This window comes from Ammospiza caudacuta, chromosome 9, assembly GCF_027887145.1.
Source record: "Ammospiza caudacuta isolate bAmmCau1 chromosome 9, bAmmCau1.pri, whole genome shotgun sequence".
Taxonomy (NCBI): domain Eukaryota; kingdom Metazoa; phylum Chordata; class Aves; order Passeriformes; family Passerellidae; genus Ammospiza; species Ammospiza caudacuta.
In genome coordinates this window covers 24757254-24780138 of record NC_080601.1, presented here as the reverse complement: position 1 = coordinate 24780138, position 22885 = coordinate 24757254, and the positions used below count along the sequence as shown (strand labels likewise).

The 22885-nt window shown below is 54.4% G+C and overlaps 2 protein-coding genes across 2 annotated transcripts in view; one reads left to right on the top strand and one right to left on the bottom strand.

The window, feature by feature from the left end:
• Window positions 1-1715: 1715 nt before the first annotated feature.
• On the top strand, window positions 1716-19954 carry ABCC2 (ATP binding cassette subfamily C member 2). Its single transcript, XM_058810835.1, has 32 exons — window positions 1716-1789; window positions 2336-2509; window positions 2942-3064; window positions 4085-4219; window positions 4613-4735; window positions 5047-5102; window positions 5297-5528; window positions 6150-6337; window positions 6887-7064; window positions 7545-7799; window positions 8285-8350; window positions 8785-8922; window positions 9258-9404; window positions 9669-9757; window positions 9847-9909; window positions 10091-10217; window positions 10360-10536; window positions 10647-10814; window positions 11103-11289; window positions 12130-12262; window positions 12678-12783; window positions 13015-13234; window positions 13703-13857; window positions 15225-15380; window positions 15483-15682; window positions 16320-16446; window positions 16848-16949; window positions 17047-17190; window positions 17444-17602; window positions 17841-18007; window positions 18362-18556; window positions 18971-19954. Exons 1-32 carry the CDS (start codon window positions 1748-1750, stop codon window positions 19098-19100), a joined length of 4662 nt encoding a protein of 1553 aa, XP_058666818.1. The 5' UTR covers window positions 1716-1747; the 3' UTR covers window positions 19101-19954.
• Window positions 19955-20450: 496 nt separating this feature from the next.
• The window catches only part of DNMBP (dynamin binding protein), a 33670-nt gene continuing 31235 nt past the window's right edge, over window positions 20451-22885 (bottom strand). The window contains exons 14-17 of the mRNA XM_058810242.1: window positions 22575-22757; window positions 22301-22499; window positions 21777-22210; window positions 20451-21483 (exon numbers count right to left, since the gene is read on the bottom strand). Coding sequence (XP_058666225.1) covers window positions 21298-21483; window positions 21777-22210; window positions 22301-22499; window positions 22575-22757 — 1002 coding nt within the window. The 3' untranslated portion in view covers window positions 20451-21297. The remainder of the gene's footprint in view (window positions 21484-21776; window positions 22211-22300; window positions 22500-22574; window positions 22758-22885) is intronic.

The window sequence follows — 22885 nt, the reverse complement described above, 5'->3', positions numbered from 1 at the left end:
GGAGCAATTTGGCTGGTGGCCTGGCAGAGACCTCTGGATCAGACCCTGTGTGAGACAGGCATGAATGAATACCTAGATTTGAAAAGCTGTAACATGCTGTATAACAGGGATAAAGAGAGGGGAGCAGAGGGAGACGATGGTATTGCTTGCCAAAGAGGTGCCACTTGGATTACCTTGGTCCCAGTGAATGTTTTCTGGGTATTTTAGTGGAGGAAGGTTTATGGAAGGAGCTGAAGGACAGTAAAGCTCTGTGGGTTTTTAGGAGGAGCATGCCCCAGCTGTGAGGGTAGAGAAAGTGGGTTCTGCTTGCTTTGAACATCAGAAGAGTGGAATCCTGTGCTGAGGGCAACACTTCAACTCTGAGTGAGAGACCAAAGTCATGGTGGGGATGAGATGTGACCTGTACTAAAAACTGAGATAAGCAGTGGGATGGAGCATTATGTAGGGAGGTGTCATAAACAAGTGTGCCCCTTGGCAGCAGTGCTCCAAGTGGTTTTGAGCAAGGCCAGAGGACACCTGTGCCAGAAAGAAGAATCACATCAGCAGTCCAGATGAAGAATGGCTGAGTGACTGCTCCATTCACTTCTTACTCATTGCATCAGTTTACAGCTCTCATGAGCAGTGTATTGGTTCTGGCCTGGAGGATGTAGCACGAGGGATAGTTTTATTTACAAAAACATGTGGATTTAATCAGAGAAATTGCTAATAATTAACCACTGAGTTGGACGTTGAGCCTTTCTTTGGTACTGATGGTTCCTGAGGAATTACTCATTGTGTCACCCTTGACTTCTGAGTTATCTTGTAACTCCGTGTACAATGAGACAGCACAATAATTGCAGTCACCCCACTGTCCTCTTTTATCTGCTGTTCCTCAAGAGCACACATGGTAAAGCAAATCCAATTCTAGCCTTAGTAGCACTGTCCCCATGTGTTCCTGTCACACCTAAGCCTTCCTAAGCAACAAGGGTTCAGTGGCAATCAGTCTCCTTGGGTGTCATCCTCTTTCTGTCTCAGATGTTGGGGGTTACCTTAGCATGAGGATTCCAAGTCTCTGGGGTTTTGTGGTCAGCCAACTGCCATAACACACAGACAACATGGAAATGTGAGAAAGAAAGAAGCAAAAGAAGGAATTTGGAAAATCTTCAGGCTCTACAGAATGGAAATTAGTAAAAGGAATCTGGATCCTGAAGGCTCAGAAAGACCAGTGCAGCATGTGGTGAGCTCAGCTGGACACTGCAGATTCCCAGGCCAGGGGCACTGCTGGTGTCCCAGGCCCCCCTTGCCAGGTGGCACCAGCCACTGCGGGACCAGCCTTTGCTGGACTTTCTGTTGGCATTCAGCAGGCTTCTCACCAGAGAGGTCTGTTGCATCAAAGTAATGTTTTTAGCAGGTCCAGACAAGTTTTTGTCTGTTGGTGTGCACTGATCAAGGCTGTGGTTTCTGAGCAATGGCTGTGGTGTCCTGCAGTGACTCTGTGACTTCCCTGTATCTCCCCTTTGGTCTCTTCCTTGGGTCTTCCTCTCTTCCCTTCTCCTGAGCCTGTGCAGCTTCCCGAGCCCTTTTGGTCACTGCTTTGGTTTGTAGGGTTGTGCAATAGCACCGAGTTATTTATTAACTGTGGGTCATCAGAGTTTTTTGTCCCAGGACCGCTTGAGGGTGTGGGGGGACTTTTATCCCAAGCATCTGCCCAGGGCTCTCAGTTGGGCAGAGTGAGAGGAAGGAGCTGCCCTTTCTCCTTCCCCGAGCTATGTCAGCAGCCCTGGAGGAGTTCTGCGGCTCTGTCTTCTGGGTGAGTGACTGCGTCATCCCCTGTGCCTGTTCTCGGGGTGGGACACCCCTCTGGGGGGAGGGCAGTGGATTCCAAGGCTCACAGCCTGTCCTGCTAGGGAGACCCAAGTGCCAGTGGTTGGCAGAGGGTCTGGGGTTTATCCAGGAGTGCCGTGGCACTGAGTGCTGTGCGCTGCCTGCACAGTGCTCACCAGACAGTGAGGCAATGACGCCTCTCTGACTAAGCTCTGTCCTGTTTTAGCCTTCCTGGGAACACAGGACAGCCTGTACAGACTTCTGGAGAGTCATTTCGCTTCAGCTGCTTCTGCTGGCTTGGCTCCAGCAAGGGGTGGCCATCCCTCATTCAGGCAGAGAGATGGGGATGGGGATATCGCTCGGACCCTGGCCAAGCTGAGATGCTCAGCCAGGAGGGTGGATGTTGAAGGGGGGATGCAATGGTGTGGAGCTGGGTGGGCAGGACCTGTAGGAGTGTTTGCCCTTGTCCTGTGTGCCAAGTGAGAGCCAAGCAATTGCATGTGACCTGGTGTTCTGTCCTTGCTGCCCCCAGAACGATTCCTACCTTGCTCGTCCGGATGCCGACCTGCCGGTGTGCTTCCAGCAGACTGTGCTGGTCTGGATCCCCCTTGGCTTCTTCTGGATTTTGGCCCCATGGCAGCTCCTGCCCATGTGCAAATCCAGAGCCAAGAAATCCTCTGTGACCAAACTCTACATCATCAAACAGGTAGAGTGGAGCTGAGGGGGCACAGATGACAGGCTGGAGCAGCCTGAGGTGTTGGTGCTATGAGTGGAAAGACTCTGTGCTACAGTCAGGTGTGGGAGGGAAGGAGCAATGGGATAGGGAACCATCCAGGACAGAAATGTAAAGGGGAGTCCAGCAGGAGGCATATCTGGGACAGAGGGCATAACACATAACAGGGAGGGATGCACTGGGAGGGAGAGCAGAGTGTCTACTGGGGCCTCTCCTCTTGTGGGCTTCCATCTTCCAAACTGAAAATGATGGCAGTGCTCCTGTGGAGCTGTGGCACATTCGCAGGGTTGAAAGCTGCCCTAGGCCAAGTGTGGGTTGAAAAGGCTGTAAGGATGTATTTTATGCCGAGCTCTGCTGTCTCCCAGTGGTTCCAGTGTCCCCAGTGGGCTATCCCTCTCTCCACAGGTGCTGGCTGCCCTGCTGGTGCTGACGGCGGTGGCGGGGCTGGCGCTGGCGTTTGCGGATGCGGAGCAGGGCGCTGTGCCAGCCGTGCAGTACACCAACCCCAGCCTGTACATCACCACCTGGGTAAGGGCTCAGCCTGAGCCTGCTGACACACTGCAGCACCGAGCAGAACGAGGCTTCTCTAGCACAGAGATCAGAGGGAAGCTGTGTCCACGGGGCGGGGGTAGCCTGGAAATTGGGTAGGACTAGCCCCAAACCTGTGTGGGTGGTGCGTGAGGGTGATATGTTGAGGGCAGGTGCCTGGCTGTACAGTGCTCACTGCTGTTATCCTTAAAAATGGGATGATTCTATGCCTGCAAGTGTAGCTGAGTCCCTGACAGAACTTTCCTAGGAGCAGTATGCTTTTCACAGGACTGATTTTGCAGTGTGAACATCAGACCATGGCTTGCTGCTCTGATGTCTCACAACTTCCTTTACATTGCTGCTCAGTTTTGGGCAGACAGCTGGGAAGTACCACAGGGTGCTGAGGCACAGGAGAAAGCTGGCTAAAGGGGATCTAGTGGCTGTTGGCTTGATGGAATATGTGCATGGCAGTTACAGACATCTTGTGTGAGACATGGAGTATTCTAACAGTCTTAACAAATGCTCAGGAGCTACACTCAACAGCAAAATAGACCTTCATTTGCTTTCCTTCTTATTTTGCCGTGTCATTTAATTTCACATGCAGAATCCATGTGAGATAAGGCAAGGGACTCCCCAGAGAGGCTGCACAGCTGGAATGTGATCTGGGTTCAGTTCCAGGTCTGGAGGCAAGGTCTGGAGACAGGGTGTGACACTTCATGGCTTGACATGTCTGAGAATCTGGAGAGAGAACAGCTAGAAAGAGAAATAGTGCCCTGCTGTGATGTCAGGGTGCATTCAAACCTGATCTTATGTCTTCCTGAAGTAAACCTTTGCCCTCTATAATTAATTCTGAAGCTTATGAAGGGTTGGTGGTGTGTTCAGGGTATTCAAGGCAGTGAATCTCAGCAGACCATGGCAGTGAATCCCAGCAGACCATGTGTGCTGCATCCCAGGACACATGCTCCAAAGGCACTTTTAGAGCCAGACTTAGTCCTGCAGCTCTGATTTTTCTTTCCCCAGATGATGGTCCTGCTGGTGCAGGACGCACGGCGCTCCTGCTTGCGCAGAGATTCGGGGGTGCTTTTCTGCTTCTGGACACTCTCCCTTCTCTGTGGGATTCTGCCATTCCAGTCGCTTGTCCGGAGAGCCCTGCAGGTTGGGTTTCACAGGAAGCTCTGTCCTTCAACGTGGTCTTGCTCTGCTCCCAAAGAAAGCTTCCTCATACTCTTCTCTTGCCAAGCTCTCTGTGTTATCACTGGGGTCTCAGCTGCCCTGGGGACCTTGGGGAACCACCAAAAGACCTGGGAAGGAATCCCTGTTTGAATTCATCCTCTCTCTTTGGGGAAGTATAACTCTCCAGGACTAATTTCTCCCCTTAAACACTTATGGGAGGAGGTCGGGGAGAGGTGGCAGAGGGAAGCTGATCCAGGACTCAGAGCAAGTTTTGCACTGCTCTGTTGGGCTCAGCCAGGGGATGGATCTTGTCTCTGAGTACCAGAGGCCTTGAGACAATCCCCAGCAATAACCTTGGGCTTTCCATTTCTGCAGGAACCAATCTCTGACCTGCCACGGTTTATCCTTTTCTTCATCTCCTACGGGCTCCAGCTGCTGCTCCTTCTTGTCTCAGGCCTCTCAGACGTTGCCCCAGAAACAAAGGCAATCAGGAAGAAGGTGTGAGAACTACAGGGGACTGGGTTTGGGGCGCCACATCCTGAGCATTGTGTGGGGCAGGGCAGGTTCCTTGGGAAGACCTGAAGGCTTCAGCACAGGGCCCAGCAAGAGCTGGAGCCTGGAGCATGGAGTATCTGCATGTGTGTCCAGGGTGGGCTGTGGCTGACTTGGGGCTGAGGTTTCTGGGGCTGGAGCTGGCATGGTCTGAAACCTATGGGGCTCCTTAATGGCTGGGGGTGCTAAAGCAGCTTTTGTCAAAACCATCCCCCAGATAAGCAATCTCTCAGTACCCCCTTTGCTTTGTACCACAGAACCCACAGGTGACAGCCTCCTTCCTGAGCTCCATCACCTTTGAATGGTACACCAGGTGAGCAGGGCTCTGAGGGAGGCTGGGCTGGCAAAATGCAGGGGTGCCTCAGGGGAACGTGCAGCTCAGGCTGGGAGAGGCACCATGTTGTGTGCAGCCTGTGCAGCCTGAGCCCAGGGCCAGGATGGTGGGAAGGCTCTGCATTTGCAGCAAGGAGTCTCCAACAAGTGTCATTGGATTTCTCTGTCCCACAGCATGGTTGTCAAGGGCTATCGCAAGCCCTTGGAGATAGAGGATGTCTGGGAATTGAATGATAAAGACAAGACAAAGGTTCTTTACGCTGCTTTTGAGAAGAACATGAAGACTGCGATGCAGAAGGCCAGAGCAGAACTGGAGAAACGGAAGCGCAAGAAGAGACAGCAGGAGGGTGACCCGGACCATGGGAACAGCATGAGCAAGGCCCAGAGCCAGGACATCCTGGTGCTGGTAAATCCATTCCCACTCCTGACCTTGTATGGGACTGAGGCATCCAGGTCCAGCCTCAGGGAGTGAGGTCACCTCACCTGCTGCAGCCCTCTTTGCTGGGTGTTCCCTTCTTCGATCCCACAGGACCATGGGCAAGGATAGGGGAAACCATGCCAGGATTTTCCTGTCATGTCCTTGGCAGATCCCCATAGTTTGAGAGACCAAGAAAGTCTCTTTCTTTCTGCCTTACATAAAAACAGGAACCACCCTCAAATCTGCAGTACAAGCAGTTCCCTCCTGTCTATCTACCTCAGATACTTTCCAGCAAGGAGGTCAGAGGGAACATCATTCTGTGACCACCCCTGGCCTCAGATTATTCATGATTTTTGCCTGATTTTTTGCCTGAGAGGTTCAAGCTGGTTTGGGTTTTAACAATTGCCTTTGGTACAAACGAGAAGGTCCAGTCCTGGCTGTGTATGACATAAGCAGAGATCAGTGAAAGGGAGTGTGATGGGAGCTAAAGCTAAGGTTTTGTTCAGGATATCAGATCTGGGGTCAGTGAGGTGCTGCCCTGAAGCATCCTTCCAGATGCAGGATGTGTGCACAACCAGCTCCCTCACTTCTGTGTGGGCTTTCCTCTAGGAGGAGAAGCAGCCAAAGAAGAAGAAGAAGAAGAAGGGAGACAACAAGGACTCAGGCCCTCCCAAGGATTACCCCAGGGGCTGGTTGATGAAAACCTTGGGCAAGACCTTTTATCAGAATCTCCTGCTAGCAGTGGCATTCAAGGTGGTGCATGATGCCCTCGTGTTTGTCAGCCCCCAGCTGCTGAAGTGAGTCCTTTCTCTCTGTCCTGACTGTGCACTCAGCCCCACCACCTCCCAGTGTGTGCACTGTATCCAGCCCCACCATCTCCATGTGTGCCTCTCCCAGCCACAGACCCTGGAGGCATTTTGTGCCCTCACCAAAAATGGGAGAATGTGTTGGGGTACAGTTTAACAAAGACCTGATCTGAGCTGGCTGCCAGCTCTTATGTGTGTTATCCTGCTCCCTTGCATCCTGTTGTGCAGCCCTGCTCCCTCCCTGGAGACAGTCCTGGCTCTTCTTTGGGCCCTCCCAGAGTCAGTGCAGCTCAGCCCAGCAGGGCCTCCCTGGTTTGTTGTGCAGAGCAGCACAGTCTCTGTGCTGTGGATGCACTTCCATTAGTGACCCTCTGTCTGTGGCAGAGCAGGGTTCCCAGCTTGCTGACCATCGAGCCAGCTCTCTGGGGCAGGGTTTTGTTCAGCACTCCTGTGAGGATGCTCCCCCTGCATTCACTGGGGGCATCCTGCTTGGGTGTGTCTCAGTAGGGTGTGTGTCTCATGAGCTTCCTTCCCTGCCAGGCTGCTGATTGCCTTTGTGTCAGATGAGGATGCCTTTGCCTGGCAAGGCTATCTGTATGCCATCCTGCTCTTCCTGACAGCAGTGATCCAGTCCCTCTGCCTGCAGCAGCACTTCAGCTTGTGCTTCCAGCTTGGCATCAATGTGCGAGCCAGTCTCATTGCTGCCATCTACAAGAAGGTCTGTATAGGCCTCTCATCATCCCTGTTGGCTTCCTCCGAGCTGGGCTGTGGATAAAATCATCCACCTGCCCCATCAACCTGGGGTGTGTGCACTTTCCTCCTCAGAAGGCACAGGGGGAGCTTGGAGGACACCCAGCCAGCCCTGAGGACACTGTGAGCCCTAGTTCTGCCTGGGACGTGGGTGCTGCAGCCATGTGTTTGACAGCTACCAGGGGCTGGGGCAGGGTTCTCTTCAGAGAGTGCAGCACCTGGGGCAGGTGCACAACACCCAGGATTCCTGCACAGGGTGCTTTTCTTTGCACCCAGTGGCTCCAGGTGTGCAGACAGTGAGGAGAGTGCTGGTGCCCAGTACAGAGGCACCAGGAGCAAACCCAGAAGTGGTCTCAGCCTGGTCTGCTGCTTCCCTGCTCTGAGCCATGCTGCTGGCAGCAGGGCTGCTCCCAGGCTGGCCTGTGCTGACTGAGGTTTCTCTTTGCAGTCGCTCACCATGTCCGGAGCCACCCGCAAGGAGTCCACGGTGGGGGAGACTGTCAATCTGATGTCAGCTGATGCCCAGAGGTTCATGGACATGGCCAACTTTATTCACCAGCTGTGGTCATCCCCCTTGCAAATCATCCTGTCCATTGTCTTCCTATGGAGAGAGCTGGGCCCCTCTGTCTTGGCTGGCATTGCGACCTTGTTGCTGCTGCTCCCCATAAATGCCTTCCTGGTTGCCAAGGCCAAAATCATTCAGGTCAGTGGTGGGTGCAGTGTCCTCCCTGGTCTCTCATGTCCAACCCCACTGTTGCTCCCCTCCCTCATTTGCCACACTCCCTACCCTTTGCTTTTATGCTCTGGATCTTTCTCAGCCTAGGGAGTTGATCTCACTTGGGCTGGGGGTGCCTCTAGCCTGAGCCAGAGGGGATCAGCTGCCAGGAGTAGGAGATAGGTGAGATCTGTTCTGCCATCACAGCTGAGCTTGAACCAGACTGAGCACAGCCTTGAGGGCTAAAAATGAGATATTGCCACCCATAAGATAAAGATTTAGTTTCTACCTGACAGCAGGGTAGTGTTTTTCCCCAACTTGTCCAGCACCACCGGCTTAGCCAAGGCTCAGCTTCATGGGATGACTCCTCTGGGCTGTGGAGCCCATCCTTCCCTTCCCTGTGGCAGCCCAGATGGATTTCCAAGGATGTGCTGCTGTCTGCTTCAGGTGATGTCTGGCTCTTCTGTTTGTAGGAGAGGAACATGAAGAACAAGGATGAACGCATGAAAATAATGACTGAAATCCTCAATGGAATCAAGGTGGGCAGTGGAGCGGAGACTCTCTGGCAGCTGCTGCACCCCTCTTTTTGGCGCACTGCACCTGGAGACAGCACACCTCTATAACCCTACAGCACCAGTGTTAGTCTAGCTTGGGGGCCCTGTCTGGGTCTCAGCAATTCCCTCAGCTGCCTCATCTTTTGAAAAGTTGGCTAGGGAGGGGCTCTGGATACTTGGACTAAGACTTGGGAGCCAAGAGAGGGTTTTCTGGATGGCTGTGGTAGTGGCATGGTGGCAGAGGAGCTGGCAGTGAGGGAGTGGGAGTGCAGTGGGGAAATGCTGTCAGCAGGACAGCAGAGGGGAGATGCAGTGGCCAGTAGGCTACTGAGCAAGCCAGGTGATGGAGGTGCTGGCCACCAGTGAGCTGAGTGTGGAGGTGGGCATTCCTGTGACACCAGCACCTGCTCCCCCTGCAGATCCTGAAGCTTTTTGCCTGGGAGCCCTCCTTTGAGAAGCGAGTTAATGACATCCGGACTCGTGAGCTCAAGAACTTGGTGAACTTTGGTTACCTGCAGTCAGTCTCTGTCTTTGCCTTCACATGTGCCCCTACCCTGGTGAGTGAGTGACAACAGCCCTGGGGAGGGTGTCCTTCCTCTGAGCTGGGGCTGGGCTGTGGCCAGGGGGATGGGAAATATCTGGGGCCTCAGCTGGGGTGTTTCTGCAGCAAGGAAGGGGCTGGCTGGTGGATATAGACTATGGTTCTGGTTGCTGGCAGGAGAGCTGTGGTGAAAAGGGGTCCCATCGGGGTGGTGAAATAGGGCCCAAGGGAGAACAGGAGCAGGAGGGGAACAGGTCCCCAGCATGAAGGCACTGCTGAAGCCTTGGGGTAGTTTGAGGGTCTGGGCTGCACACAAACACTGATGGTGGCTTTCCCTTATATCTGTCCTAGGTCTCCCTGGCAAGCTTTGCTGTCTATGTGCTTGTGGATGAGAACAACATCTTGGATGCACAGAAGGCCTTCACTGCCATCTCCCTTTTCAATGTGCTGCGCTTCCCCATGGCCACACTGCCCATGGTCATCTCTGCCCTGGTGCAGGTCAGGCCTCACCTGGGGCAGGGGGTGCAGGGGGATCCCATGACCTCTGTCCAAAGCAGCAGATGGGGCTTGGGTGTGGGATGGACCCCCAGGGCTCAGTGCACAGGACTCTGCTGGCACTGGGGTAGGATAGGACTCACATGTATAACAAAGGTTTGGGGTCCAGAGGTTGGCTGGGGACTGTGATGTGATGCTCTGCCTATGGGGCTCCTGCCAGCCCACCCATGCCTGTGTGCCATCCTCATCCTCTTTCTGCCGTGGCAGACCAACGTGTCGACTGCGAGGCTGGAGCGATACCTCAGTGGAGAGGACCTGGACACCTCAGCTATCTGCCACAACCCCATTGCAGGCAGGTGAACCTCCAGACTGCTCCCTGTGGGCCTCAGGCTGGCCCAGCCCTGGGCTTTCCCCTCTCTGAGGGACTTCTCTCTCTGGCAGGCAGTGCTGTGCGTTTCTCAGAGGCCACCTTTGCCTGGGAGCAGGACGGTGACGCTGCCATAAGAGAGTGAGTGCTCCATCAGGGGGCAGAGGGATGGGCAGGGGAGGCTTTCTGTGTTATTAGCTGGGGAGGGCAACCACTTCTCAGTGCTGCTAGGCATGAGTGTCCCAGGGACACTGCCCTGTCCCACCCAGGAACTGATAGGTAGCCTAGCAGTGCTGCTTCCTCAGCCCTCGTGTCTTTGCAGTGTCACCCTGGACATCACACCTGGGAGCCTGGTGGCTGTGGTGGGGCCAGTGGGCTCAGGCAAATCTTCACTGGTGTCAGCCATGCTCGGGGAGATGGAGAATATCAAGGGACACATCAACATCCAGGTGAGAGGGGCCTGCTGGTCCACAGGGCTTTGGGGCTGCCTGGGAGCTCAGCAGGGAAGTAGAGCAGGACTGTCCCAGAGTGGTGAGGTGTCAGTGCTCAGGCTGATCTCTGACAGGTAGCTGTTCTTGTCTCTCCTTCCAGGGCTCCCTGGCCTATGTTCCCCAGCAGGCCTGGATCCAGAATGCCACACTGAAAGACAACATCATTTTTGGGTCAGAAGTGGATGAAGCCAGGTATCAGCAGGTCCTCAAGGCCTGTGCCCTCCTTCCAGACCTGGAATTGCTGCCTGCAGGTGACCAGACAGAGATTGGAGAGAAGGTATCAGCCCTGGGCCCTACAGGTTCCTGATAGCACCTGCAGCAGAGGTCAGAGCATTGCCCTGTGGCAGCCCCATGTGCAGGGAGCTCCTTCCCTTCCCTTCCCCACAGGGAATCAACCTGAGCGGGGGCCAGAAGCAGCGGGTGAGCCTGGCGCGGGCGGTGTACAGCGACGCCGACATCTACGTCCTGGACGATCCGCTCTCGGCCGTGGATGCCCACGTGGGCAAGTACCTCTTCGAGCACGTGCTGGGGCCAAAAGGGCTGCTGCAAAAGAAGGTGAGCACCCACACCCTGCAACCCACCCCCAGCCAGGCAGGAGTGGCACTGGTGTAGTGTTGGACATCCGAGGAAGTCTGAGGTTGCTTGCCTGGGACAGAGGGGAATCATGCAGCCTTCACAGGGGGCTGCAGCAGGCTGAGTCCCCAGAGGGGTACCCTGTGTCCTCATAGCCAGGCATTGCTAAGCAGATGAGTCCCTAAGTGGGAGATGGAGAGCCTGCAGAGCCATGGCTGGGGATGAGGGGTGCTCTATGATTACTCACTACCCTGCACCCCTTTGTTGCAGACACGGATCTTGGTGACGCACAGTATCAGTTTCCTGCCCCAGGTCGATAACATTGTGGTGCTGGCAGCAGGAGCAGTGTCAGAGCATGGCTCCTACAGCACCCTGCTTGCAAACAAGGGGGCCTTTTCCCAGTTCCTGAACTTGTATGGAAATCAGGAGGAGAATGTTTCAGAGCAAAACACTGCAGGTACTGGGAACACGGTGGGGCAGTGGCAGAGTGGCTGTGTGTGTATCTTGGGGATATGAAGGTCTGATGTGTCAGCCCGACCTGGGCCTATCCAGCCCAGGCACCAATGGTGGCTGCTGTGAATCCTTCTCAGCTTCAGGCAATCAGCAGCACAATAACTTCTGACTAAGACTTGCACTCAGGCATTATGTTGAACATCTAGCACAGGACCTGTTTAACTTTTTTACTCCCTTTTTAATTCATTTATTATGGGTCCCAAAATCTTATGTGGCAACTGGCTTCATATTTTTGTGATGCTGGGGTCAGAAAGACTCTTTGGTTTGTTCTCAATATCTGACTGGATAATATTTCATCTTTATCATATCCCCCAATGCTATGGGGAGGAGTGGTGTGAGGTCAGGTGGGTGCTCACCCTGTCAGAGCTCAGCCCAGTTGTCCTGCTGCAGCCTGGCTATTCCCAGCATGTCTGCAGAGGGCCCACTTCCACCTGCTCAAGGAGATGCTTCTGAGCTGGAGTGACATGAACTACCAGATCTTGCACTACTAAAGTAGCACAGATCTCTACTTGAGGTCTGGCCAGTGGTGCTGGGAGGAGTCAGCAGGAGGGATTGCCTCTGAGCAGGCCTTTAGCCCTATGTCCCCTATCAGTTCTCTCTCCAGCACCATGCATTTCTTCCTCCTCCTGCTGCGCTGGTCTTGCAGCAAGGTTGGAGAAGGTGTGATACATGGTGGTAGGACACAGCCTAGGCCTGGGATATGGCAAAGAGCAGAGGTGTGGTGTATGGGATCTGCTCTGTCCTCAGCGCCTGACCCCACCTTCCCTCATCCCTGTGCCTGTAGCTGTTGCTTTAGCTGGGGATGAAGAGGAGGCTGATGAAGCTGTGGATCCTTGCATGGAGGAGAGCACTGAAGACGTGGTGACAATGACCCTGAAGCGAGAGGCCAGCATCCATCGGAGAAAACTGAGTCGCAGGTGGGCCATGACCTGAGCTCTCAGCTCTTTCCCTGCCACAAGCACTGCTCCCTCAGAAACAGGGATCTGGGGGCTTCCCAGGGAGTTCCAGCTGGGAGCCTCCCTGCCTGCTCCTACCACAAGCTGCTCTGGGTCAGGAGCATCTGATTCTGCCTTTACTCACACTAGTGTGCCACAGCCTTCCTCTGCAGTCTTCCCTGAAACTCGTGCTGATGGCTAGTTCTGCCTTTGGGAATGAGGCTTTTAATTTTATGGCTGCACATGCCTAGTGCTTCCACAAGGCTCACTCAAAGCTGCCCCAGTTAGGACATTATTGTCCAGAGGACTCCACCACTGAAGACCCAGGGATGGACCCCCAGGAGATTAGGACCAATTCAACACCCTGTGACTAATGGTACTCATCACCTTCCTGCAGCCTTAGTAAAAGGAGCACCAGTTCCCAGACGAAGGCCCAAGAGGAGCCCCCAAAGAAGCTGAAGGGACAGCAACTGATCGAGAAAGAAGCTGTGGAAACCGGCAGGGTGAGGAGGATGGAAGGATGAAGCACCGTGCTGCCCTAAGTGCTGCCAGACCCTGACTGTGGCTCAGAGAAGCTGGTGTGGGCTTCCACAGCCAAGAGACACGAAGGAGACATGGCTGCCTGGGACTGGTGGGTGGGGTGGTGGAGGGGAGCATGGTGGGCAGCAAGGTGGAGCCCCAAGGCTGTGCTGGCTGGCATTGCCTGCGGTCTGATGGGCTCCGTTGTTCCACAGGTGAAGTTCTCCATGTACGTGCGGTACCTGCGTGCTGTTGGCTGGTGCTTTACCTTCTGGATCGTCATGGGCTACATTGGGCAATACGTGGCCTACGTGGGCAGCAACCTGTGGCTCAGTGACTGGACGGACGACTCGGTGCGCTACCAGAACCAGAGCTACCCCACGCAGCTGCGGGACCTGCGCATCGGCGTCTTTGGGGCACTGGGCATCTCACAAGGTCAGTGTGGGGGGACAGCAGGTCCCACTCACCTCCTCTGTGTGGTCCAGCAGGGATATGACTTGCAAGGCCAGCAGCCAGCAGTGCAGTAAGGAGCAGGGGACCCCGCATTTTGTTCATTTGCCTGCTGCTGCCTTCCTTCCAGCTCCTGGCTGAATTGTGGACACACGCCAGTCTGAAAGCAGCAGAAATTGTCCCAAGTCGGTGTTGCCCCCTCAGTTTAAGATCATTTTCCTTAAGCAGATTAGACATAGTGCTAGGGCCCAAGGCTTTCCAATAGGGTTAGTGTTCCTCCCCTGTGCTGGGACACAGTTGCTGAGGCCTCCCAAGAGGGTGGGATGCAGGATTATCCCAGCGGCTCGCTGCAGAGCTGCTGGCTTGGTGCTGCTTGGTGTGTCCATCAAGCCAAAGGGTACCTGCAGCCAGTGTCACCCATGAGCTGGTGACAGCCCTGTGCTCTCCTTGCAGGTGTCTTCCTGCTCTTTGCAACCATGCTGTCTGCCCGGGGCGCCATGGGAGCCTCCCGTGTCATGCACCAGCTGCTGCTCAGCAACATCCTGCGCGCGCCCATGAGCTTCTTCGACACCACCCCGGTGGGCCGCATCATCAACCGCTTTGCCAAGGTAAGAGAGCAGCCCCAACACACACAAGGTTTGTTCCACCACATCTGCAGAGTGTTGGCCATTGGCATAACCCTGCTCCTCTTGAGCACTGCATAGCTGAGCTCAGGTAAAGGCCAGGAAGGGACCAGGAGGACATGGGGATGCAAGGCTGACCGTGAGCCAAACCACATCTTGGGCTCTATTAGAAAGACAGTGTGACAAATCATGGGAATTTGTTAGCTCCTCTGCTCAGTGCTGAGGAGCTTACACCTAGATACTGTGTCCTGTTTGGAGTCACCTGGGCAAGAAGGATGAGGAGAAACAGAAGAGGGTCCATAGTAGATGACTAAGAGAGGTAAGAGCCTAGAGCTCATGTCCCAAAATAAGAAGTCCTTCTGTTGATAGACTTCCAGCAAAATCTACAATCTTTTCTATCTAAGTGAAGGTCAAAAACAAAGAGAAAAAGAGAAAGGAGGGAAAATACAAACAGGTAATTTCAAGTGTGCTGCTTCTCCACTTCTTCCTTTGGTACCATCTCTTGGTTTTTGAGAGTTAAATTTCTTCTTAAAATTAAGCCTATGGGTCTGGGTTTACTCTGAGTTGAGAGAGTATGTGGTGCCTGGCTAGGAGATGGATGAGGAGCAGCTGGAGACCTGGATGCACCTGCATGGATCTGGAGTTTGCCCTGTCCCCTCTTTTTGCTTCAATTACTGCTCCTGTATCCTAGGTCCTGATGAAGATGCAGCTCTTAAAGCTGGTCTATGAAACAGGGGAATATTATAGGAAGCTTCTGTCACAGCATATGTCTCAGTTGAGAGGGCCACGATACACAAAGAATCACCATACAATTTCAGAAAGCTTTAAGCATTTGCCCTGAGTGACACCATACCACATCAGAAGGCTTTAGGTGTCTGCCCATACAGTGTAACTTCACTACAAAAGGCTGAAAGCATCTGCTCTTCTTGCTTTTCAGCCCAAACTTTTATACTCTTCATCTTACATGTATTACACCTGAGTGTGCTCTTTACCCTTTTGTGATTGGTCAGTGCACTTTGGCACTCCATATCTCATTACCTTCAATGCTGTTCACCTGTTTTTCACAGCTGTAGCCCATTGGGGATGAGGCTCAGCTGCAGCTCCACTCCCAATTACCACAAACTGTGTACCTACAAGTTTCTCTGTAAAGTCAGCTTTTCACAAGCTAAGAACTGTGGCCCTAAATGAGGTTGTGACCATACCACCAATCCAGGATGATCTGATATTTTTGCAAGTGTCTGGCACTGTGTTATCACAGGAGTATGTAGGAACCCTGTGTGTATGGGGCCTTTGGGCTTGTCCTTCTCTCTGGGGTCACTGACTGCTTCTCTATACTTTTCTATATGCTCCAGGACATCTTCACAGTGGATGAGACCATTCCCATGTCCTTCCGCACCTGGATCTCCTGTTTCATGGGCATCATTAGCACACTGATTGTGATCTGCCTGGCCACTCCGTTCTTTGCTGTCGTTATCATTCCCTTGAGCATCTTCTACTATTTTGTGCTGGTGAGTAACTGGGCCCTGAGTGAAGCTTCTGCCCTGCTGAGAGCAGTATCTTGGTGGCTGCTGGGTGTTGTGTTGGTAACCAGTCTGTGTCACTCGTTTCAGCGCTTCTACGTGGCGACGTCTCGCCAGCTGAGGCGTCTGGACTCTGTCACCAGGTCTCCCATCTACTCTCACTTTGGTGAGACTGTGTCAGGTCTTTCTGTGATCCGGGCCTATGGACACCAAGAACGGTTCCTGAAGAAAAATGAAATCACCATGGACATAAATCAGAAAAGTGTTTATTCCTGGATAATATCAAATAGGTGAGTTTTACCACTTATGCCACAGCACAGCTAGCAGCACTTCTGCCTGGGGCTTCTGGGTCCTGAGAGAGATCCCTGGGATCCTGCAGTCCTCTCTCTTGATCTCAGCATTGAGGGTCTTGAGGGTCTGTGTAGGTACTGGGGCAGTTTAGGATAGGGGCACCATCTGTAGCAATGGGACATTTTAGGGTGATTTTGAAAGCCAAAGTATTCTCCCCTACAAAGTGTCCAGAGGCTGGCAGGGTGAGTTATGCAGTCAAGGGCTGAGATGCTCGTGGTGAGCTCTGGGAAGAGGGTGATCCTCCAGGCCCAGCAGGAGTGCAGTGTGGGCACTTAGTGGTTTTGAATCTTATTGGTAAATGATTTGGGTGTTTGAGGCTCTTCTGATGCATGGCATTTCCAGCACAGGAGGTTATGTGTGAGACATGGACTGATATAAATGAACCTGCTTGCAGAATTGGCCACAGATGACCTGCTGTGTACATGCACCAGTGTGTGCACTGTGCACAGCACTGGGCTCGTGGCTGCTGTGGGGGATGCTGGTGCAGTGTGCTGTTACTGGTGGGCTGTGTGTTGGGCACAGGCAGATGCCTTCCTGCCTCTCTCCCTGCCCTTCAGCTGGGCTCTCCTGGTGCAGGTGGCTGGCCATCCGTCTGGAGTTCGTTGGGAGCCTGGTGGTTTTCTTCTCTGCACTCCTGGCAGTGATTGCAAAGGGCACTCTGGAGGGTGGCATCGTGGGTCTTTCTGTCTCCTCTGCTCTCAATGTGAGTCACTGAAAGCATTTTCTCCTTCTGGGACAGGGCTACCTCTGGGAGCTCTGGGCTGCTGGCAGGATGCTGCCCTGCCACCAGCTCTGATCCTTGGAAAAGGGATTATCTGGGGTGTCCCATCAGCTGGGGAGTGGCTATAGAGCCAGGGAAGCACATATTCATCCCAGTCTGAATGGGATACTTACTGCCATGAGGAGGAAAATGGCCCTGCTGTGGATCAGGGATGCCGCAGCAAAGTTTTTGAACGGCTGGGGAGAGGGGGGCTGTGTCTTGGCAGTGGAGCATTAGGGGCCAGGCCAGGTGTGCTCGTGCTGAGGATTATTCCCTGGGCTGAGGTGGGAGGTGGTTTTTCCTGGGTGCCACTGAGCTCTCCACCCTCTGATTCTGCCATGCAGGTGACCCAGACACTGAACTGGCTGGTGAGGACATCTTCGGAGCTGGAGACCAACATCGTGGCTGTGGAGCGGGTCCATGAGTACGTGACCGTGAAGAATGAGGTGAGGCACCCAGGGTCTGGGCAAACACCTGCTGCACAGCTTGGTGCCAGTCAGCATTGCAGAGTGAACCCCATAATGCTCCTGTGTCCTCCCCCAGGCTCCATGGGTGACACAAACGCGTCCACCACGTGGCTGGCCCAGCAGAGGCGAGATCCAGTTCATTGACTACAAAGTTCGCTACCGAACTGAACTGGACCTGGTTCTTCAGGGGATCACCTGTAACATTGGGAGCACTGAGAAGGTGCCTCTGCCCTCACTATGCTCTTTGCAAAGACTCTGTTAAAGTTGTTTCTTCTTCTTGGCTTCAGTCTGTGCGCTGGGGTGGGGTGGGATGGTGATGGGATGTGGTTCCTGGGGACTTGAGCTCCTGGAAAGGAACTAAAGCAGACAGTCTGGGTGATGGTAAGGGCAGGAAGGCCCACCAGACCAAGATGGAGAGTAACTGCCCTGTTTTATACAGCCCTATCATCTGGTCTAATAAGCTGCTTCCACAGGTTGGGGTTGTGGGCCGGACCGGGGCTGGAAAATCCTCCCTCACCAACTGCCTGTTCCGGGTGCTGGAGGCGGCCGGAGGGAAGATCATCATCGACGACGTGGACATAGCAACAATTGGCCTCCACGACCTGCGCAACAACCTCACCATCATCCCCCAGGTGACCTGACCCCCACCCTTCCACATCCCACTGCTGCGTGGCCCCTGCAGGCACTGCATGGCCTCAGTGTGTTCCTGGGAGCTGTGGACGTGCCAAAGGCCTGTGAGCAGGCTGTCACCACGTCCCTTGCCAGCTGCAGGCAGTGGTGTGAGCAGGATGCGGCCACACTTGGAAGCCAGGAGCCATTGACCCTGCTAAATGGCTGTGGTGGGGCTGAACGTGGTGCTGTCCCTGGCAGGACCCTGTGCTCTTCACTGGAACCCTGCGGATGAACCTGGACCCCTTTGACCAGTACTCAGACGAGGAGGTCTGGAAGGCCCTGGAGCTGGCTCACCTGAAGACATATGTGCAAGGCCTTCCTGAGAGGCTGCTGCATCACGTGAGCGAGGCAGGGGAGAACTTGAGGTGAGCAGAGGAGCAGATGTAGGCCCAGCTCCCCTCCCTTCTCTAGATCCCAGAGACCAGCCTGGAACAGCAGCCTCCAGCAAAGTGGCTGTCCAGGGGTGGTGCACAGAAGCTTCTAGGAAGTGAAGATGGAAGAAAATGGTGGAGGAGCCAGGGCTCTTAGGGAGCTAGTGTGAGCCAGCCTTCTGTGGTAGCCCAGAGAGTAACATGCTGAGGGACGTGGTGCTGAGAGTGGCAGATGGTCAGTGGGGAAAGGCCAGGGACAGTGTTGGGGTCAGAGCAGTGAGATGCAGTAGGCTTGCAGAACGTCCCCTAGTGTCTGTCTAGTAACTCATGCTCCACATCTCCTCCCAGTGTTGGGCAGAGGCAGCTGGTGTGCCTGGCCCGGGCCCTTCTCCGCAAAGCCAAGATCCTCATCCTGGATGAAGCAACAGCAGCCGTAGATCTGGAAACGGATCATTTAATCCAGACAACAATCCGGAGTGCGTTTGCTGACTGCACTGTCCTTACTATCGCCCATCGCCTCCACACCATCATGGACAGCAACAGGTACCATGGGACCATGCTGCAGGGCAAAGGGAATGGGCATCTGGACTCCTGGGATGGGGCAAAAGGTGGACAGCAGAGGAAGTGAGAATGCAGCCACAGGGGAAGGCGTGGATGCAGAACCTGGGGCAGTAATATGCAGTGGTGAAGAGAACAGAAGGACAGTAAGGATGCCCATGAAGAAGTGCTGCCTTTGCAGGAGAAACATTTCTTGGGATCCTTCTTTACAGCAACAACCATAGAAGCATTTGCTCTTGACACCTTGTGGTCACAGGGAGGAGGGCTGTGCCTTCTCACTGCTGAGAGGAGAACCACATAAAGTGGCTCAGGAGGAGTGAGGGCTGGTGGGCCGCAGCGCTGGCAACAGCAGTGCTATCCCAGGATCCTGTGAGCTGAGGCCTTGTTCTCTTCTGCCAGGGTGATGGTGCTGCATGCTGGGCAGATTGTGGAATTCGACAGCCCCGAGGAGCTGCTCATGAAGGAGGGCATCTTCTCTGCGATGGCAAAGGACGCCGGCATCACTGCTGCAGACACCACGGCTCTGTAGGCAGAGAGCTGCAGGGGCCGCCTGTGAGACAGCTCCTCCTGCTGCCACTCACCCACAGCCAAAGCTGCCAGGAATTGGCCTCTCTGCAGCAGGGAAGCAAAGAGGGCTTCTCTGCTTGTCCAGAGACTGAGCATCTGGACTTGAGCAAGCTGTTAACCTTACTACCACATCCTGCCTGTGTGCACACAAGGGTCTGAAGCTGTATAATTTATTCCAGGATAGAGGGGAAAAGCTGTCTGCCAGGCAGGGAGATCATGACCTCCAGTGGGGGTGGTCTTAGTTTTTGTACTTCACCATGCCAGGTGAATCTACCTTAGAGATGCTTTAGCATTATGGAATGAAATTTAGAGTTTAATCAAAGAACAAATGTTATAATTTATTTACATTTTGTAACTGTTTGTAGTCTTCCAGCTACAAGGCTATTGTCAAGGAATGTAAGTAGGCCTCAGTATGGCTTTAAACCTGGCTAGTGCCTGGGTGGAGAGAGCTGCCAACAGAGGTTACAGAGAGCTGGGCAGCCCAAATCGAGGGGCACAGCTCTACTCATGCAGAACACTGCTCTGTAGCAAAACCAGGGCTGCCTGCCTTCCCTGTGGCTACTGCTCCCTTTGACTGTATTGCAAATAAATGACCCTCTCCCTGAGGTTATCACAACCACTTGTGGGGCAGATTTTGGGCTGTGGTTCCAGACTGCAAATGTGATGGTGGTGGAGACAAGCTGGAGAGCAGCAGGCACATGTCTGTGTAACCACCATGCACACACAAAGTATGGTGGTTATTGCTAACAAACCCTTGACTCTTTGTTCTTGGGCCAGATCTCCTCAGGCAGGGAGCAGGTGCCCACTTAGAGCAGGGCAAACATTCACCCCACCAGCCCCTACTGCCCTGGAGCCCCAGAGTCAAGTAACACACAGCTGGGGGAAGAGGGCAGTGCAACCACTTCATCTTAATAAAGAAGGTTTCTGTGAGTGTTTCCTCATGCCTGAGCTGCAGCTGGCACAAAGACCAAGACAGTAGAATGCTGGATCCCACCACAACAGAAATGTTGTTCCTGGCCCTGCAGGGTCTGCATGAAGGCTGCAGCACCTGCCAGATGCTCCTCCCAGGTCTCCCAACCCTTGCAAAGGCACTTTCTATACATAAAGGCAAATCTTTATTTGCAGAGCAGCAGTACAGGGGATACAAACGCTGCCCCATGAAGGGAACCTCTTCCCTTCAGGACATGGCAGCAGCCTTATCACACACCAATCCAGCAAAAGGCACCACAGCCCTCCCAGGGATGATGCTCCTGCTGCTCCAGAATGTCAGCACCCTCTCCAATGCTGTGCAGTAAAGCACAGGTGAGGCAATTCTGGTCAGACCCCAAAAAACAGGGTGGAGGACAGCTTGTGCTTTGCTTTCTCCCCTGCTCCACCCAGAGCGGCCAGGTGGGCACGTCAGTGCAAAGATGGGTCCTGGGCACAGCCAATACTGTGCTGACAAGGGTATGCTGTTCTGGGCTTCTGGCTCAGCTGAAAGATGCGAACCTGATGGTTGCTGGCAGCAGCAGACCTTGGAAAGGCCAAGCCCCTGGGAGACTAAGCACAAGGGAGAAGGCACCTGCTGGGGGTTTTGTTGTGAGGGTTTCAGAGGCCATATCCATCCCAGACCTAGGGCTCAACTACTCCCAGCAAACCTCAGAGCTGCTTTCCCAGGCAGTGTGTAAATATCCCATCCCAAGTCCTGCAGAGACAGGTGAGACCAGGCTCCCGCTGCACAGGGAGCGTATTCACAAAGTCTGGGTTGCTTTTAACACTACTTGACTAAAGACAATCTCCAGAAACTCAGCATTAGCCTTCCACAATTTAAATCCACAGCAGCTCCTCAGCCTGAGTCAAGCCTTACTCTTCTGGCCAAGTGACAGCCCCAAGCTTTGTTCCCCTGCTCCTGGCTGGACACAGGAGGCTCAAACACACCTAAGAGGTGAACTCACCCTGCCCTCACCCAAGCTGCCTGCTCCTGCCTACCTGGCCAGTCCACCCTCTCTGTTCCCTAAAGGGACGATGGCAGCCAGTGTTTGGGGCCCAGGAGCACTGCACAGCTGTGAGAGGCATAGCCTTAAGGGTGAGCAGTGAGGGCTGCAGGGCTGGCCAGCCTCCCCCAGACCCCAGCAGTCCCAGCAGGAACAAGGCACGGGGTGCAGGCTCTGTCTGCAGATTCACGTGTACTCTGTCTTCCGGATGTAACTTGAGGGCACATAGCCCTGCTTGCCGTGGGCCTCAGCCAGCCACCACTCCTGATTGCCTGTGATGTCCTCAAACTGCAGGATCCTGAGTCTCTGGTTAGCTGACACGCTCAGCTCATTGGTGTTTCGGCCTTTGAAGGTGTAGAGAGCGTAGTAGACCTGCCAGACAAGGGGAGAGCATCAGTTAGGTGGTCACACCACACAGCCTTAATCTCACACTGCATAGGATGTGTGGGCTTTTGTCCTTCTCCCCAACGACAGCCCTGGCCCCATCCTGGCCTCTGCCCACCCCCATCTGAAGCCTGGTTCTCTGCTGTTGGAAGAAAAGGTCTCATATCCCACCTCCTACATATTCATGGTCACTGCCAGGGAGGAGGATGATTCTGTCCCCAGCCAATCAAAGCAGTTAGCCCTTGGCACCCCCAGCCCCACGTGGGTGGCTGAAGACTCACCTGGTTGCCCTCTGACTCGCTGTTCTCCAGCCCTGAGTCTCTGTCCTCCACAGAGGGCGTGGGCCTGAGACGTGCTTTGGTGGGGTGCCCGTTGCGAGAGCTGGGGCTGCAGCCCTGCTCGGGGCGGCTGCAGCGGCGCTGGGATGTCACAGTGCCAGCCAGCGGGGCCATCCTGTCACCAGAGCCAAGCTGGGGCACACAGGGGGAGTCCACCTCCAGTGGGGACTCTGCTGGGGAGACAGAGTCCTGCAGGGGTTTCTGAGTGAAGGTGACGGCCGCCCCACTGGGGCTGAAGGTCAGGGTGGCGTTGCTTTGGGGAGAGGAGCTGCTGAGCTCCGACTCGTTGGAAGAGTGGCTGCCCACAGAGACGTCCGACTGGCTGCGGCGGGGGTTGTAGGGCTTCAGAAAGGAGCTGTACACAAAGCCTTTGGTCACTGCAGAGAGGGACAGGAAGGGAGCTCAGACTGGGGCACAGGGAGACCAGAGGAGGAGACTCACAGCAAGGGCAGGGAACAGCCACCTACCCCCATTGTCTATGAGCCAGCGATTCTGGCTGCCCATGGGGTCCTTCTTCTTGATGACACCCACAATGTCTCCTTCCAACAGGGAGACATCCAGGTCCTGGGCAGCATTGAAATTGCGCTCTGCCTGGAAGAGACTCTCCGGGGGATAGCGGGCCAGGAGGGCAGCGCGGATGTCATCCGACTGCAGGAAGTGGGTGGGCTGCAGAGGAACAAGGCAGGTGTGAGTGGCCATGCTGGGCTCTGCAGGCCCTGGCACCGGGCAGAGGGAACTCACCAGGCCACCGAGGGGCTGCCGCCGGGCAGACTGCCGCTCCATGCTTTTCCTTTCAAAAGTCTTCTTGGGAGCTGCCTGGGACTCTGGGAAGAAGGTGAAGGCCTGGAGCTGCTGGAGGACTCGACTGTGCTCATCCTGGAAGATGGCAATGAGGTTCCCTTCCCTGCCAGACACCTTCAGCAACTGGAACCAGAGCAAAGTCAGGATCCTGGTTAGGTGACAGGTGCAGGAAGAAGTGACCAAGCATAGACCATGGCAGGGCTCTGAGTTCTGTCTGTGACTTGCATCAAGCCCAGGTCTGCAGTCCTGTC

What these genes read in the sequence shown, in the direction of transcription:
- ABCC2 (XM_058810835.1), top strand. Translation starts at nt 1,748, where the DNA reads ATGTCAGCAGCCCTGGAGGAGTTCTGCGGCTCTGTCTTCTGG. An exon ending in CACAACCCCATTGCAGGCAG is followed by an intron (nt 9,758 to 9,846) that starts GTGAACCTCCAG and finishes TCTGGCAGGCAG; the next exon opens with TGCTGTGCGTTTCTCAGAGG. An exon ending in AAGCTGTGGAAACCGGCAGG is followed by an intron (nt 12,784 to 13,014) that starts GTGAGGAGGATG and finishes GTTGTTCCACAG; the next exon opens with GTGAAGTTCTCCATGTACGT.